The sequence below is a fragment of the Pelodiscus sinensis genome, chromosome 19 (assembly GCF_049634645.1).
Source record: "Pelodiscus sinensis isolate JC-2024 chromosome 19, ASM4963464v1, whole genome shotgun sequence".
NCBI lineage: Eukaryota > Metazoa > Chordata > Testudines > Trionychidae > Pelodiscus > Pelodiscus sinensis.
Genome location: NC_134729.1, coordinates 14478801 through 14497453, shown reverse-complemented (window position 1 = coordinate 14497453; position 18653 = coordinate 14478801). Strand labels below are relative to the sequence as shown.

Genomic DNA, 18653 nt, shown 5'->3' with positions numbered 1-18653 from the left:
ACACACGTGACAAGAGGGGCGGCGCCCACAGCTTTATTCGCAGTTGACACGCGGCTCCGCCCCCTCAGCCAGCCCCGCCCAGCCCCGGCTCAGTCTGCTGCAGGCAGGTGGCGCCGGGCCGCGGGTGCCGCTTTCAGGAGCTTCCGGATGGGGGAGTTTTCCAGCGGCTGGAAGGTCCTGGACGCTGCAAGACAAGCCCGGGGGCCGCGTTAGGACGCGCAGCCGCAGCTGCCGCAGGAGACCTCCAAGGGGGCTCAGCTCGTCCACTTCCCACCCCTCCCGCAGGCAGGTCAGCCACACTTCTGTGTATGCTCTCCATGCAGCAGACCAAAGGGCCCTGGCACCCAATCACTTTTGCCAGTTGCCAATGCCAGAACAGAACAATTACCAAGTGATCCACACTGTTATCCATTCCCGGATGCTGACAGACAGGCTAGGATACCATCCTTACCCCTCCTAGCTAATAGACACTGATGTACCTCTCCCCCATGGATGTAGCTAGTTCTCTTTTACAAATCTATTACGATTTTGACATTAAGAGCCTCTAGCCAATAAATCTTCAGGGTGTGGTGCAGTGTTGTGTGAAAAAATACCAGACATAGGAAAATGAAGCGGCGATTTAAATAATCGGCGCTTCATTTGAATTTACACGGCTGCCGCGCTGAGCCGACAAACAGCCGATCAGCTGTTTGTCGGCTCAGCGCGATAGTCTGGACGCGCGGGTGGCGACATCAAAGGTATTTGTTGACCACCCAGGTAAACCCCATCCCAGGAGGCATACCTGGGTGGTCGACAAATACCTTTGATGTCGCCACCCGCGCGTCCAGACTATCGCGCTGAACCAACAAACAGCTGATTAGCTGTTTGTCGCCTCAGCGCGGCAGCCGTGTAAATTTAAATGAAGCGGCGATTATTTAAATCGCCGCTTCATTTTCCTATGTCTGGCAGTCTAATCTACATGCCTCTGACGACAGAGGCATGTAGTCTAGACCAGTGGTCCCCAACACCATGGCGCCTGCTGGGGCATTTATGTGCGCCCGCCTACAACTGGCGCCTGGTGCGCGGCGCTCGGGTGGCCCCGGCCCTGGGGCACATGCTGGCGCAGAGTGCAAGGGCATCCCCGCCCCTGGCGTGCCCCAGGACGCGTGGCCCTGCCCCCGGCCTGTAAAGGTTGGGGACCACTGGTCTAGACGTACCCTTCGTTTGGTGCTCACAAGTTTGTATGTTATGAGAATGAGTAAATAACTTTCTCTATTTACTTTCTCCACGCCAATCATGATTTGATAGACTTCTATCATATCTCCTGTTATGTCTTCTCTTTTCCAAGCTGAAAAAAGTGTCAATATTATTAATTTATCCTCATATGGAACATGTTCTACATGCCTAATAATTTTATTGCCCTTTTCCAATTATATCTTTTTTGAGTTGGGGTGACCACATCTGCATACAGCCGTGGTCCCCAACACGGTGCCCGCGGCATTTCAATGCGCCCGCTAGGTGCTCAGGGCTGGCCTGGCCCCGGGCACATGGGCGCTTGCGGGGAGAGTGCGCTTGGCGGGGGGAGTGCCGGCCCCGGGCGCGTGGCACTCGGCGGGGGGGAGGGGGAGCGCCGGCTCCGGGCGCTCAACACTCGGCGGGGGGGAGGGGGAGCGCCGGCTCCGGGCGCGCGGCCCTTGGAGGGGGCCCTGCCCCCGGGCGCGCGGCTAGGTGGGGCCCCGCCCCCGGGCGCTTGGATGGGGGGGGGGGCGCCCCCGGGCCCCGCCCACTGGCGCCCGGCGGGCAAACGGCCACGCCCCCTGGCGCCCGACAACCTAAAAAGGTTGGGGACCACTGGCATACAGTATTCAAGATGTGGGTGTACCATGGATTTTTATAGAGGAATATGTACATAAAAACTCAATATGGGAATGGCTTTAACAAGGTAGTAGTGGGAGGGGCTATTTGTTATATTTACTCACATGGTTATAGAATCATAGAATACTAGGACTGGAAGGGGCCTCAAGAGGTCATCGAGACCAGTCCCCTGCCCTCATGGCAGGACCAAATACTGTCTAGACCATCCCTGATAGTTAAGACTAGGTTAGATAAATGTCTATCTCCAGAGATGGAGATTTCACAACGTCCCTGGGCAATTTATTCCGGTGTTTGACTATCCTGACAGTTAGGAACTTTTTCCTAATGTCCAACCTAAACCTCCCTTGCTGCAGTTTAAGCCCATTGCTTCTTGTTCTATCCTCGGAGGCCAAGATGAACAAGTTTTCTCCCTCCTCCTTATGACACCCTTTTAGATACCTGAAAACTGCTATCATGACCCCTCTCAATCTTCTCTTTTCTAAACTAAACAAACCCAGTTTTCAGCCTTCCTTCATAGGTCATGTTCTCTAGACCTCTAAGCGTTCTTGTTGCTCTTCTCTGGACCCTCTCCAATTTCTCCAAATCCTTCTTGAAATGCAGTGTCCAGAACTGGACACAATACTCCAACTGAGGCCTAACCAGCGCAGAGTAGAGCGGAAGAATGACTTCTCGTGTCTTGCTCACAACACACCTGTTAATGCATCCCGGAATCACGTTTGCTTTTTTTGCAACAGCATCACACTGATTCATATTCAGCTTGTGGTCCGCTATAACCCCTAGATCCCTTTCTGCAGTACTCCTTCCTAGAGAGTCACTTCCCATTCTGTATGTGTGAAACTGATTGTTCCTTCCTATGTGGAGCACTTTGCATTTGTCTTTAAACTTTATCCTGTTTACCTCAGACCATTTCTCCAATTTGTCCAGATCATTCACAACCCCTCCTAGCTTGGTATCATCTGCAAACTTATACTGGGGTGTCTCAATATAATATTCAGCAAAATGTCCTCAACAGCTATACAACATACATTTCACCTGGTCTGTACTATTAGCTTAATGATGACGGGAATTCAGGATTTCCTTGTGCAATATAATAGAATGAACTGCGTACAGGCAGAACCTCAGCAATGAGGAGGATAGACTAAGCTTGAGTAAAAAAAACAATAAGCCCTTTGTCACATAACTTTCACACTATGTCATTTTTCCCTCATCAGGTTTTTTAATGCACCCTGGAGTGGTCTAAAGTATTGTGCACAGCAAATGTCACCACTTTAAAAAACCCTCCTCTAATGACAGCTTGTCAAGGCATCACCAAAGCGATTTAGAGATGAGAGAAGAAAAAAATCAATCCCCCTTTCTCTGCAGCCCTCTGGGTTTTACTACTTAACAACAAAAATTATGTATTTAATGATGAACATCTGCTTACCAAGTTGCTCCGATAGATTCCGGAGGTACTGTGTACTCTCTTCTGTGAAAGCCTGCAACAAGTTCACTGCTTGTTGTAGTTCATCCAACTGGAAAATACACAAAAGAAGGTTACAGGGAAACTTGAGAGAGAAAATGCTTTAGGAATGTAGCAAGCTGGTTGAATAAAGCAGAAGCCAAACCAAAGCATTTGGTGATGATTTCATTAGAAATGTACATTAATTTCCCTTTCATAACTCGTGATGCAGGTTTGGAGTGTAGGAGGATATTGAAATACGACAGCTGATTCTTTATGTTTATTGCTGGGAATCATTTATTAAACAATGTACTACGTTCAGTGATCTCATTGCCTTTGAGAGAGAATTCTATTCTCTATACCAAACCAGATAATTAGTCACTTTCATAGTCTGACATATCTGAAGACAAATGATTCAGACAAAATAGGTCAGCTGACACTTGTTTGACCATTAATGATTTTTAATCTCTTTAATACATTTCAGATTCTATAAAAACTCACCATGATTTCCATGCAGTCAAAGACCTCACCCTGGCTATCTAGTATTTGCTGATAGTTTGGCTTGCTGCTGAGAACTTTGGCCTGTGATGCTCCAAGATAACTAGCAGGTTCCATTTGTACTTCATTCATCTTGAACTGCTCCAGTTGTCTTGAAAACAAAAACACAGTACACATGTAACCACTGCACATGGGGAGTACCCACTTCCAATGGCATGGGCATGGTTACAAGAGGATTATTTGCATTTCTGCTATCTGCCATGGGATCTCCAAAGTGTTCCAGTAAAACACAATTTAAAACTTATCACAAATACTGTCAGGAAGTCGAATCCTGACTACATATCCCAGTTAAACATATTTCCATAATTCACTACATCTCCAAAGACAAGACCAGTGTGTACTTTTCATTTCTGAGTCCTTTGTTGAGTATTTTTAAACAAGATTTAATTCCTTTAATACATTTTCTTCCATGTGTTACTCATGCTGTCAGCCCTGAAGAACAGGAATTTCTTGAATGACCTTTGCTGCTGCTTCATTCTGCAACTGTGGGCTGATATATTTATGTTAAACTATGCATGGATCACTCTATTTACAACTGATCACGAAGTGCTGAAGTCTTTTAATGTACACAATTTGAGTTCTAGAGCTTTACAATTAAATACAATAGAGGATCAAGTTAACCAGTGTCCAGATTTAATATGGAGAATTTAATAGTGCTAATTTTTGGCTTAAAGGAACAGACAGAAAAGTATAATAATCTAACCTGGACATTTCTTCTGCACTTTTCTGGAAACTCAGTAGAAGCTGATCCCAAGTTTGAGACTCCGTAGAAAACCTTTAGAATGAATGGATGAAATATAGTTACCACATACTGTGGGAGAGGAATTGCCTTTCTTGGGCTTCACCTATGTAAGCAAACTAGAGAAATTACATCAGAACCCTAACTTTACTTTGGGCCAGAATTTTGCCTTCTGATTTATGAGACATCTAGGCCAGTGGTCCCCAACGCATTTGTGTGCGCCCGCCGACAACCTAGGCCGGCCCCGCCCGCGGCGCACGGGAGGCGCTGGCCCCAGGCGCGCGACACGCACCGGCACCGGGTGCGCGGCGCTTGGGCAGCCCTAGCCCCGGGGCACATGCGGGCGCTTGAGCGGCACCGGTGCCGGCCCCAGGCGTGCGTCTCAGGCGGCAGCATCGGGCCCATGGCACAAGGCGCTCAGGCGGCCCCAGCCCCTGGGCACATGCCGGCGCCGGGTGCAAGGGCATCCCAGTCCCCTAGCATGCCCCTGGAGGCGCGGCCCCGCCCCCGGGCGCGTGAGTGGCACCCGGGAGCCTCTAAAGGTTGGGGACCACTGATCTAGGCTATGTCTAGACTGGCATGATTTTCCGCAAATGCTTTTAACGGAAAAGTTTTCCGTTAAAAACATTTGCGGAAAAGAGCGTCTAGATCGGCACGGACGCTCTTCCGCAAAAGCACTTTTTGCGGAAAAGCGTCCGTGCCAATCTAGACACACTTTTCCACAAAAAGGCCTCGATCGCCATTTTCGCGATCGGGGCTTTTTTGCGCAAAACAAATCTGAGCTGTCTACACTGGCCCTTTTGCGCAAAAGGACTTTTGCCCGAATGGGAGCAGCATAGCATTTCTGCAAGAAGCACTGATTTCTTACATGAGATCGTCAGTGTTCTTGCGGAAATTCAAGCAGCCAGTGTAGACAGCTTTTGCGGAAAAACTTGTCAGTCTAGACACAGCCATCCAGATTCAGATGGGGACAGATTCAGCCATATAATAAACAGTGCTGACTTAAATGGAGTTAGGGCTGTTTATACTTCAGCACAGCTAGGCTCAAGATTTGTGGCTGCCACATGAATGCTAGTGAATATCTACAGAGAAGAAGATGCTTGTAATTCATACCCTGATCGTGGTTTAATTCTAGGACCAACAAAGGCTTAGAGGTTGCCCAAAGTCTCTAGAAATTTTAAAATAAACCAGCGACCTAAAGCACCAGGAAGACTGTTTGTAGAGTCTAACTCCCACTCTCAATCTCAGAGTGGGTTTCTCCTTTTAATAAAACCCAAGGTTTTATGTTAGGCTTCCCTTCACACAGCATCCTGTCACCATTTCAGATTCTCAAATCACTGTTGATTATACCACATACTGTGAGAAAAGGCCCAACTGTGTCCATTCAGCCATACAAAGCCAGACCTAGGCTCAGTTAATCTTACCTAGTTATATATTCCTTCATCTGGGCCAATGATGTGTTTAGTGCAGGGTCTGATGAAATACTAAAACACAGAAATAAAAGATCAATGAGATTCTAAGGAGATGTTTAGGGGCACTATCCACACTATGCAGGATTTGTGATGACTGTTTAGTGTTTGTGCAGTACCTCTGTGTAAATGCAGTGTATTATACTTCAATCAAAATTCTGGTTATTCCAAGATATAAATGTAAACAAGAAAACTCGGGTTGATGTGCCAAGCACTACAATAGAAACATTGGTGCCATGACTATTTAGATAAACATTCTCCTTTAGTCATCATGATTCTATGATTAGCTATTAAAGACATTAAATATAGTTTCCACATTTTTCACATGTATAGCTGAAGCATACCTGCATAACCTATTTGACTAAAGTGTGGAATTTTAGCACCCATAAACTTCAAGTTCTTATGTAAGTTTCGTAAGCAAAAATAGTGCCATTTTAGCCTACATCTGCACTGTTGTACCCAATGACCTGCAATAGGTCATTACTGTCTGCAATAGGAGTCTTGACAAATTTCATGAATTGTAATGGAAAATAATTAGGCAGGTACTGGGACAGAAATAGCAAATTCCAGCCCCATGACAGATAGTCATTACCCGGTCAGCTCTTCTGTACATTTCTTTAGCGTTCCATCTAGTTTCAATCTCTCAGTGCAACGCATCAGCTCTTCTGAAACTGAATTCACTGCAGGTGGGGACAAGACAACCAGAAAGTGTGAAGTAGTTAAGCATCGGACAGTACCTGTTCTTTCCAGAGCTTACTTAAAGACTAAAGTAAAATACATGGAACACCAGTACTCAGGCCTACTACACAACACTCCGTTTTCAGCATAACCAGTTCAGTTCCCTAACAGAGGTCATTCCAGATATCAGTCACTCTAACTTTGTTAAGAGAGAATATATATAATTAACACTTACATTGGGCATTCTCTTGGCACCACTGATGATGCACAATCTGTTATTAGAGCATTACTTTCAAGGGATTTTTTTGGCTGCTCAAGACCCTTCTCTCCCAAGATATTTAGTGAGTGACCTTTCTCCTGTGCAAGTTGAGAGCCAGAGAAAGATTAAAAATGGGATGTCTGGTCACCCCAGTAAAGGGACAGGCCCCTATTTAAGCCCTCCTGCAGGGGTCCTGACCTTTTATTAACAACAGGTAAATTGTCCCTTCTTTTCTGTTTCCCCCACTGAAGTACTGTCAGATCCTACCCCTGGCTGGATCCCTGCTCACCAGCCACCCGTCCACCAGCAATGGGCGGGGGGAAGGAGTGGAGATGTAGCACACAGTTCTGGCTCTCTTGTTGGTCCATTAGAGCATCCCATGCTAGGGCCTCAGCCCATTTCTGCTGCAGTGACTGCTGAGTGTACACTGGCACCAGGCAGTGGCCGGTTGTATGTTGCCTCTGTTGCCCACCTATAGGTCCTTTATGTGCTCTCACCTCACTGTCCTCTCCCTGCTTTGCCCCTTCACTCCCTCCCAGCACCACTGCTCCCCGGTGGGACATGTCCTGCTCAGAGCACTGTGCAGGGAACCAGCCCTTGGCCAGAGTGCTCAGGTCACCAACAGCCTACCCAGCAGGCTTCTTCCTTTCCCCACCGCCTCTGGCTGAGCTGGCACCCTGGGAAAGCCCAAGACCTTCCAGCTTGGGGTGATGTTCAGTAGAAGTCAAGCCATCTATGTGCCAAAGCTTCACACAACACTGGCATGTGGAAGCCTCTCTGCCATTCAGATAAGCTCTTGGAGTGGCAGGAGGAAGCAAACCTGTTCACACTCCGAACCTCCAGACTCCACAGCAGCCCCCAACAGAGGGGCATAGCACCCTCTTCACTGCAGTCCCTCCACCCCAGGTCCTGCCCCATCCCCTAGGCATCCTCCCCTTCTGAGTCACCTCTGGCTGGGTTCACTGAAGTCCCTACAGTTAGGTTCCTAGGCCTTGATGCACAATGCATCCTTTGGGCTTAACTCTCTCCTGCACATAACCTAGCTGCCTCCAGCTACAGCATGTCAATGGCCAGCAGCAGCCTGAAAGTGTTAGCTGCCTTTTGACATTATGCAGAAAGGAAAGGACAAGCTGCTTCCATCTACATGGTGAGATGGTGGTGGGCGAGATGAGCTCTACAAAGACACAAGCCAAATCATCCCTTCTATCCCCCCACACTTCTCATAGTTGGAAATAGCTCCTATCCCTTCCCTCCCAGACAGGTCCAAAAGGCTGCTGCTCACATTCTGGTGTGAACCTTAGCAGAAATCGAGGGAGAAGTTGGGGATGTGACTCTGTGTGTACCCCACACCATGTTGGTTCAGAAACATACTCCACCTGATAACAGGAGAGGCACGTCTGTCCCAAGAGCTCAGCCAGGCATACAGGATGAAGAATGAAGGGCAGGGAAGGTTAAGTCAGTCAACCCCCTATGAGACAGGTATATGGTACGGTGGGGGAAGAGAGGTGCAAATCACTTCTTCCCATGTGTGTGTGTGTGGGGGGGGGGGGGGGATTAGGGGCTGGAGGGTGTGTCACTTCTCTTGGTGCATGTGAAGGTAGGGGTACGTATCACCTTCCTGTGGTGGTGTGTGTGTGGGGAGGGTCACTTCTCCCCAAGTAAACCCTAAAGCCTTAAAGATAAGGTAAAAAAGAATCCCGCTACTCATTTTTTCTTGTGAATAGGGGATAAGTCAACTTGATATTAATTTAAGTGTTTTTACAGCATAGTTCTGATTGATTGCTGTTGAACTCACTTGAATACAAGTAATATTACAGGTTGTCCCATATTTAGCATATGGAAATATCACCCTAATTATTACTTTTCTCTTCTTCACATGTATAGCAGTACTCTGTCATTAAACAGACCGTATGAAGACCCACCGTTTGCTTTAAAAGCCTCAGGGCTGAAGCCATCAGTCTGCTTCAAGAAATCCTCAAGCTTCTGGGCGGAGAACTGGGAGAACAGAGAGGTTTTTGTTTTGTTTTGTTTTGTTTTTTAAGACTATTCAAAATGTCCCATCTGACACTGGGCTGCTTTTCATTAGACTACTCAGTGAGGTGAAGCTGTTAAAGTTTTGCCAACTGCAAAAGGAAGATGATTCTAGAATCTCAGCAAGTTTTATCTTCCAAGATTTTTACAGGTTGAATCTCCCTAGGCCAGCACCTTGGGATTTGACTGGTACTGAGCCAGAGAATTTGCTGAATCACGAGAAGTCAATATTGTCTAGCAGCATTTCCAAACACTTCCATTGCTTACTGGGCTCTTAGAAGACATTTAGGGCTAATTTAGAACTAAACAGCACAGAACACTGAGAGCCAGGACTGGTAGTTGTAAACAAACTTTATGACACAGCAGGAAACTTGGAACTGGGCACTGGCATCAGTGTGCAGCCAAAACTAAACAAAAGCTTTCAGTACTGTAATATTACACAGCAAGAAACAGTACCTTGGTATGAATTACATTATAAAATCCTACAAACCAAAAATCAGAGCTTACTGCACTTGAACATTTCCTGGCAACTTGGGAACCAACACATTAACATCCCATAGTTGGTGTGACAGAGTAAAATGTGTCAGTCTACAGTTCTACAAACTATTTAGATTCCCTCACGTGTTTTACAGTTCTCAGTTTATAAACAGTAAAGTTTAGCTTTTGGTATCAGTTTCAAAGTGTTTGCAATCAATTAATCTTCACAACACTTAAGAAGTTTATTCTCCCATTTTACAGAAAAGGAAAGCAAGTCACAATGAGGGGACCACCTCCCCTTACCCATGGAGGGTTTAGGAGGGACTAAAACTCAAGAGTCCTGCTATTGCCAGACCATACCTCACAACACTTGATTATTCATTTATAGACTAAAATGCAGCAAGAAAAATAAAGGATAAGAAGCAGAACAGTACACACATTGGCTGTTAGCAAAGAAGTTTCTTTGGTGACCTAGGACCTTACCTGGAAACTAGACAGCAGGAGCATGGAAAGCCTGTCAGTCTCAGGTAAATCAAGGCTGATTGATTTACTTAGCTCTAAAAATTAAACACAAACACATTTAAAAGCCACCAGTTTACCTCAAACTGTGAGCAGCTGAAATGTCCCTGAGCTGCATATTATAAGTACTAATGCATGTACACACAAGAACAGGGACAGTCTACCCAGCATCTTCATTGCCAGAAGAGCCAGTCTCAAGTCCTAAATCGGGAAGTAAAGCAGCTGCTACATGTTGCATGTCAGAGGGGTACTGAAAACTTTAACACAGAAGTAAGTTCCTTTTTAACACAAGCAGCCATTGAGAGTGTTTTTTAATTCCCTAATGTGGAGGCCTGTATTTACTTCTGCACTGGAGAACAGTCTGTCAGGCTTGAGCTGGGAGATTCCTTCTTATGCAGGCCATAGTAGATGAATCTCTCACACCATAGAACTATGGGCTGCTTTGTACAATAAAAGAAATAAAACAGGTTTACAGGGAATCAAACATAAGACTCAGTCTCTGGGCTGCCTGCATGGAATATACTCTTTGACAGGAGCTTCCAACTTTTACAGTGAAAGGTTGGATGAGGTACTGCAGATTTTTATAAAGCAGAAGCAGTGATTTGCACTTAGCCAGATGGGGCTCTTCACGTTCAGAATCTCTATACTCACTGGACGTTACAAGTGCATATATACACGTTTCCAAGCAAAGTCAGGGCCCAACTACTGTATTGGTACTTTAAACATTGTCAAAGTTCCACTTGTCCAGGATTTGACCACAGGGCTTTCAGCACAGTTTAACCACAAGGAGGTATATGGCACCCACCTGTGACATCCTGGTGAAAAGGAGGGAGTGACTTCCGGCGGTTGGTTCCCTTCAAGCTGGAGCGACACCAGGAGCGACGTGTGATTTGTGGGCTAATGGCAAGTGCCCTCGGGGACAAGTTAAATGAACTTGATGTAAGGCCTTTCTTGGGACTACCTCTCCAGGGAGAGATCCTTTTGGGACTGGGACTCTGAGCAGCTTTCTTGGGGCTAGGACTAGGACAAGATCTTTTCCTGGTAACCACTCCAACTTTGTCACTGGGACTTGAGCTCACATTAGCCTTGTTTCCAGCCCCAGGACTAATAGTTTTGTTTGGCTTTGAAAAGCATTCAGGCTCCACTTTCGTCTCACTGGGCTCACATTCTAGAAGAAATGCACACAACAGATAAAATCCACTGAAACACTAAAGCAGAGGGAATGAATTCTCATTGGATTTGGAATATGAATTCAGGGCCTTTCACCTATGCATCACTGTTTCAAATTCATTTCAGCATGATAGTGGCTGAAAGATGTTGCAATGTGATGGTTGCGTTACCTTTTTCAGGAAACTGCCAAAAGAGTCAGTGCGCAAACCATTTGAGCCCCCTGTTCCCACCTGCTCCTTCAAATCACCTTTAAACCCAGCCTCTGCAGAGTCTAGGAAGGGAGGAAGGGCAGGGCTGTAGAGATGAAACAAGATTGGGAAAGCATAATCTGGCCCAGTATGTGCACTCACAGCTTGGATTTGCAATCCAATGCTACAAAGCCCCTCACACTCTGCTGACATTATCCCCGTGTATGAAGCAGCTCTAGAAACCAAAACCAACTCTACTGCTGAGAAATGTGTCACAACACTGTCATTTATCCAGGTAACTAATAATTGATTCTTTGAAATCAAACCTTACCTTGTGTCCCATCACTGTTCTTCCCATCTTCAACACCAGGGAGGTTCTGTTGGGGGACATTTTATGAAGTAAATATTTTCTAGTTCCACAAAACAAAAATCCACATGGAGACAAGGGATGGGAAGAGATGAATAGGCAAGATGCCTGCATGGAGGCTCTTCCAGTCTAAAGCTTAAAAAGATGCATAGTGAAGGACAGTTCACCCTAAGTTCCCTAACTGATGCTCTTGGAGATGTGTTGCTCATGTCCATTCCACATTAGGCATGTGCTTGCCACATGCACTAATCCCAGAAGTTTTTGGACATCTTGTGGAGTGGCACCTGCATGACTCGCTCCACCCTCAGTTCCTTCTTCCCAGAAGCAACAACAGCGAGGAAGGAAGGCAGGTTGTGGAATGGACATGAACAACAATCTTGACCACCACTAGTTTTGGAACATGTAACTGTCTTCTTCTAAGATTGCTTGCTCATGTCCATTCCACAGTACGGGACTCCAAGCAGTATCCTTAGAGCCGGGGTGGGGAACCGTTTTTGGGTCAGGAGCCACTGATTCACAGAAAAATCAGTCGGAGTCTGCACACCACAGAAGTGAGAAACAAAAACAAAAAAAAACCCAAACATCCACACAAAAACAAAAGACCCCGTCACTGACATGGTCCTTGATTGCGAAGGGGAAAGACACTCCCTGCCTTCCACTCCCACACCAGAGCCAGGGGGCTCCTAGGTTTTTATGGTGGGACAACAAGGGGGCTTGAGCACCAGCACAGACTCCCCAATGCTGAGGGGGTTCCGAGCCTTGGGGGCCGGATCTAGGGAAGGTGAGGGTCGCATCCGGCCACAGGGCCTGAGGATCCTCACCCCTGCCTTAGAGATAGGTAAGTGTTCACAGCTGAGCAGCCTGTAGCATAGCTTTGCCAAACCCAGCATCATCTCTGGCCTGCTGAGTGATGACATAATGAGGCATGAATGTGTGGACAGAGGATCACATCACAGCCCTACAGATGTCTGGATCAGAATGTGTGCCAGGAAGGCTGCCAAGGAGGCGGCAGGTTCCGTGGGAGACAGTTTTTAAGCTAGCTCCCTCCCTCACCACTCCCCCGAGGACTGGCTCCCTCTGACCCCCTGCGCTGTAACATTAGTAAAAGTGGAGAATGTTCCGTGCTCTGTCCCTGGCAGCAAGAAGAAACAGAGTTTGGGGAGTTAGCAGCAACCTGTATACCACTCCATGCTGGCACCAGAGTTGTTCTCCTGTGGATACTGCTCAGAAGAAAACTTCCAGCACCAGTGCATGTAGACAGCACATACACCTAATGTGGAATGGACATGAGAAGCACTTGAAGAACTTTTCTTTCCCAACAACTAATCAATCAAAATGCCCATTGACAGTGGTTAGGCAGCTGGTATGCTGCAACTGCTGCTTATTATGCACATGACCAGTTCTAAGCCAACTTGTTATTTTCCATCTCCCACAACTGTTGCCATCTCTTCTCATTTGCTTAAACCAGTGATGCTCCACCTTTCCTTTCCACCTGGCAATATATGACACATAGGATGACTATGACTCCTTGATGCCCTATTTGCAACCCATGTATGGATCATGACTTCCAGACCAAGAGCCTGTGGATTAAGCTGCAAACTCCCTGGACAGGGATTGTCTCTTATTACATGTTTCTGAAGAAAATTCAACACATACAGGCCCTAATCCAGACTGGAGTCTCTAGACACTGCTTCAGTACAGATATTTAACAAAAATGCATTTTAAAGCTGGAGAAGGGGGCAGTCCTCACCTGCAGTAGCGTTTCCTGTAACCAGGCCTCTTCAGTCCTGCAACATCAAACACATGTGGAGTAATAACCTGGCCAAACCTACTGACTTCTTGCAGCCACCCAAGATTTCTCCAAAGCCATCCTATTTGAAACAATGTCAAAGATACTGCATGGATGCAGCGGCACTGGGACAGTCACCCTCTCCCTCCTGGGAAGCTCAGGGACACAGGGCCTGTTGCCTACCAGTGGTTCTCCTCTCTTCCAGACCCCTTGCAGGAGGAGTTTGATTTTCTTTGCATCCCTCAAATTTCAGCTCACTTAAAAACTACTTGCTTACAAAGTTAGACATACAAATACAGAAGTGTCACAGCACACTATTACTGAAAAACTACTTAAGTTCTTTATCACACAGTTCTAAATCAACTGGAATATATTGTATTTACATTTCAGTACAGGCAGTCCCCGGGTTACGTACAAGATAGGGACTGTAGGTTTGTTCTTAAGTTGAATCTGTATGTAAGTCGGAACTGGCGTCCAGATTCAGCCGCTGCTGAAACTGACCACCAGTTCCAACTTACATACAGAATCAACTTAAGAACCCCAAGCGTCCCCAAGTCAGCTGCTGCTGAAACTGATCAGCGGCTGATTCCAGGAAGCCCGGGGCAGAGCAACTCTGCCTCGGGCTTCCTGTAGTCAGCGCTGGCCAGTTTCAGCAGCAGCTGACTTGGGGTCGCCTGGGGCAGAGCAGCTGGGGTGCTGCTGGGTTGCTCCAGTAGCGCCGATCCAGCGCTACTGGAGCACCCCAGCTGCTCTGCCCCAGGTGTGCTGAAACTGACCAGCAGCGGCTGAATCAGGATGCCTGGGGCAGAGCAGCTGGGATGCTGCCGCGTTGGTCCAGTAGCGCCCAGAGCGGCGCTGCGGGACCAACCGGCAGCGCCCCAGCTGCTCTGCCACAGGCGACAGAGAAAAGCCTAGTCTGCTGGGGGGGGGGGGGGGGACGTACTAGCTGCACCCCCCCCAGCAGACCAGGAAGACGTGGGCGGCGGACCGAGACGCACCGCGGTCCCGCCGCCCGGGTCCTCCGCGGCTTTGCTCCCAGTCTCCCTAGTCTGCTGGAGACCAGCAGACCAGGGAGACAGGGAGCAAAGCCTCTGAGGACGCCGGCAGCAGGACAGCCGCAGCGTGCCTGGGCTGCCCCCCCGCTGGCTTCCCCCGCGGCTTTGCTCCACGTCTTCCTGGTCTGCAGACCAGTGAGATGTGGAGCAGCTTTTCTTGCCCGGGAGTACACGGGCGGCGGGACCACGCGGTCCCGCAGTCCGTGTTCGTAACTGCGGATCGGACATAAGTCGGATCCGCGTAAGTCGGGGACTGCCTGTATATGATAGAGTTATTGTCTGTATGAAATTTTAGTTTGCACCAACTTCACTAGTGCTTTTTATGTAGCTGGATATAAAAATAGGCTAATATCTAGATGAGAGGACATATCCCCAGGAAGACCTCTACATACCGCTGGCCTATAGGGTACCGGCTAGACCCAGGTCACAGGAGCACCAGGATGGAGAGGATGAGATGTGAAGGCCTGCCAAGCCCCATGGAAGAGGGAAGGGGGATTACCCATCCAGATAGGGGCAGCATCCCAGGATGGAGTCAATAGGGCCATGGGGAGGGGAGGAGGTGACCCTGGAGCAGGACCCAGGAGAGAAATTGCACTGCAGCGGAGCCAGGCTGCCCCTGCCCAGGGTAGGATCAGGTTAGATCCCAGTAGGGAAAGGCTGGACCATTCTGCCTAACACAGCCCGAGGGAGCCAGGTGCCCCCTGCCCGCCCCGGGACCCTAGTGTGGTGGGGCGGGGTGACACCAAGGAGCCCCGGGGGGGGGATGAGTGACACGGGGGCACCCCCCGCCAAGTAGCCCCGGGGGGGAAGAGGGGGTGAAATGGGGCCACCCCACCAAGGAGCCCCGGGGGGGGGATGAGTGACATGGGGGGCCCCCCCCCGCCAAGGAACCCCGGGGGGAGGGGGGTGACACTGGGGCCCTCCCCGCCAAGGAGCCCCCCCCGCCAAGGAGCCCCGGGGGGGAGGAGGGGGTGACACGGGGCCCCCCCCGCCAAGGAGCCCCGGGGGGGAGGAGGGGGTGACACGGGGCCCCTCCGCCAAGGAGCCCCGGGGGGGGTGACACGGGGCCCCCCCGCCAAGGAGCCCCGGGGGGGTGACACGGGCCCCCCCGCCAAGGAGCCCCGGGGGGAGGGGGGGTGACACGGGGCCCCCCCCGCCAAGGAGCCCCGGGGGGAGGGGGGGTGACACGGGGCCCCCCCCCGCCAAGGAGCCCCGGGGGGGTGACATAGCGGCCGCCGCCCAGAGGGACGCCCTGCCGGGGGGGGGGCGGGGTGACGCCGCGGTACAGGGGCCGCCCCCCCGCACTCACCGGCCCCGCCCCGACCCCCCCGGTTTCGCCTCCATCCTGCCGCAGGGTCCCGGTCGCGCCCCGGTCTCAAACCGCCCGGCCACTGCGCGCCAACCGCCAGCCGCAGAGCCTGCCGGGAGCTGTAGTCCGAGGGCCGCCGCGGAGCATGCGCAACAGAATCATTTCTGCGGGGGGCGGGACTGCCGAAGATTTACGCGCCGCAAGTTCTGCTGGGCGCTGGTGGCGCGGTGGGTGCTGGGAAGTGTAGTTCTGGGGTAGCAGAGCGGGGCATAGAGCGTCTGTTCGCAGCGGAGGGGCGCGGGTCTCGCCTCCCTGGCGGCTGTCGGTACGGTGCAGCCCTGGGGCTCTCGTGCTGCGCCGCTCTCTTGTTCTGCCCTATTGAGGGGAGGGGCCTCCCAGCCTGCAAGGCCCTAGGGGGAGTGCGTCCGTCCGGGGCAGAACCAGGGACTGTGCACTCATGCTGGGAGTTACAGGGATAAAGCATTTTCGGAAAAGCGCGTCTAGATTGGCAGGACACTTTTCCGCAAAAAGGCCCAGTCGCCATTTTCACAATTGGGGCTTTTTTGCAGAAAATAACTCTCTGCTGTCTACACTGGCCCTTTTGCGCAAAAGTTTCTCGGAAAAAGACTGTTGCCTGAACGGGATCAGCATAGTATTTCCGCAAAAGCACTGACAATCTTACATGAGATCACCAGTGCTTTTGCGGAAATTCAAGCGGCCAGTGTAGATAGCTGGCAAGTTTTTTCGCAAAAGCAGATGATTTTGTGGAAAAACTTGCCAGTCTAGACACAGCCACTCTGTATAAATTCATGGTAGCCACATCTTGAATGCTGCATACAGATGCAGTTGCCTCATTTAAAAAAAAAAAAAAGATACATTTTGCATGGGAAAACCACTCAGAAAAGGGCAACAAATTATTAGGACCTGGAACAGCTGCCATATTAGGTATCAGAGGGGTAGCCATGTTAGTCTGCCATATTAGGAGAGTTAATAAGACCAGAATTTTTCAGCTGGGAAAAAGATGACAAAGGTGGAAATGAGAGGTGTACACAAATCTGTAACTAGTGTGAAAAAAGTTTCAGAGGGGTAGCTGAGTTAGACAGTATCTAGAAAAATAGTCTGGCAGCACCTAAGAGGCTAACAAAAACTGTAGATGGTATCATGAGGTTGCGACCACAAAAGCTCATGAGACCATTTACATTTTTTTAGTCTAAGGTGCAAGACTTTGGGGGGGGGGGGGGGGGGGAAGAGTGAATGAAATTTTTTACTCCTAACAAGAACTAGGGAACACTAAACTAAATTAATAGGTAGCACATTTAAAGCAAACAGAACAAAGTACTTCACACACCCTGCAGAACTCCTTAAGCAAGGAGGTTATGAAGTCCAAGACTATAACAGGGTTCAAAAAAGCCAAATACAATTCATTGCCGTTAGGCCCATCTATGGCTATTAACCAGGATAGGTAGGAATGGTGTCCCCAGCTTTTGTTTGTCAGAGGATAGGAATGAGCAATAGGGGATGGATCCTTGATCACCTGTTATTCCATTTGGGCACCCAGCATTGGCCACTGTTGAAAGACAGGATACTGGGCTAGATCCATCTTTGATCTGACCATTCTTATGCCAGTTTGTCTATACACAGATGATACTTTCTCTTTAAAAGGTCATTTAAATTTTGTGAAGTTTAAAACACAGTAAGACACTAATTTAGTCCTCCAAAAGTGACTGTGTCAAGTGTTTTAAATGGTATTCAAAATAATCTCTGTATTAAGGGTTGTGATAGCTTAATCAGTAAGCATCCCCCCAGATATGATGCTTACCGGTTCTGGTTAACTGGTAGGGACTGGAGCAGCAGAAGCCTGCCATGGACAGGGGCTGCTCTCCTCCGAAGCAGCCCGTCTGTGGCAGGCCCAGAGACTGCTATCTAGTGTATATTTCAGAGAGCTTGTCTGTGTGTCCATCTGTCCCCCAGCTGTGCTGCTGTAGTGGCAATGGCCAGGTGCTTCTCATAGGGCTGGAGTTGTCCTCTCTTCACAGCGCTGCCTGCATCCAGAACCCCTCATTTCCAGCCCCACCCCAGAATAATGATTTAAATGCAGAAAAACAAAACTTGAGTTAAGGACCGGAATAAATCTTCTAGAGTATAAACAAGTGACAGTGACTCACTATGGGGCCTTTCCTTCCCCCATCTGTATTCAAGGAAACAAGATAATCTGGAAGACAAAAAAAGACTCAGTGACCTGTGAGGGGGATAGTGTGCCCAGTTAGCATGAACAACTGAAAAAAATCTGTAAATTTTTTGCTTTCAAAGCTTATTTAGCATGAAAAATAGAAATAAGCTTTCAATTCAGTCTCTCTTTTGTAAGCAATTCTGATCTTACCCACCTATAATCACTCTTTAAAACATCTTTATAGCTAAAGAATTTGTTTTAACATTTTATCTTAAACCAGTGTGGTTGATTGAAATGACTGGAAACATCTCTAACCAGGTTAAGACAGACTTTATGAGCTTATATCTTGTACTGTTGGGTTAAGTTTCCAGAATGCAAGGCTAGGACTAGATACATGTGGGTGTTACCCATATATAATTCAAGAGTGGCTGCGCATAGACCTCTGATATATATCTGCGGGGTGACTTGCATATTAGAGGCTTGAGTGAGTGTGCAGAGTGGCAGCTCACACAGCTAAGCAGGGCATAGCAAACACCAAACTGGAGAACTAATGGGGAAACAGCTGTCCTACTATCCAAACTCT

At 48.6% G+C, this 18653-nt stretch overlaps 1 protein-coding gene across 1 annotated transcript; it reads right to left on the bottom strand.

The window, feature by feature from the left end:
- Nucleotides 1-7: 7 nt before the first annotated feature.
- DSN1 (DSN1 component of MIS12 kinetochore complex) lies at nucleotides 8-16033 on the bottom strand. Its single transcript, XM_075902480.1, has 12 exons — nucleotides 15901-16033; nucleotides 13498-13534; nucleotides 11712-11757; nucleotides 10828-11190; nucleotides 9987-10060; nucleotides 8918-8990; nucleotides 6651-6738; nucleotides 6014-6073; nucleotides 4554-4625; nucleotides 3794-3941; nucleotides 3278-3365; nucleotides 8-184 (listed from the first exon to the last, which is right to left on the bottom strand). Exons 1-12 carry the CDS (start codon nucleotides 15933-15935, stop codon nucleotides 90-92), a joined length of 1179 nt encoding a protein of 392 aa, XP_075758595.1. The 5' UTR covers nucleotides 15936-16033; the 3' UTR covers nucleotides 8-89.
- Between the last annotated feature and the right edge of the window lie 2620 nt (nucleotides 16034-18653).

Excerpts from the sequence above, each read along its gene's own strand:
- DSN1 (XM_075902480.1), bottom strand. The coding sequence starts at position 15,935 with ATGGAGGCGAAACCGGGGGGGTCGGGGCGGGGCCG. Across the intron at positions 11,758-13,497 it reads TACAGGAAACGCTACTGCAG|AACCTCCCTGGTGTTGAAGA; the intron begins GTGAGGACTGCC and ends GTCCCCCAACAG. Across the intron at positions 6,739-8,917 it reads TGAGGCTTTTAAAGCAAACG|TGAATTCAGTTTCAGAAGAG; the intron begins GTGGGTCTTCAT and ends CCCCACCTGCAG.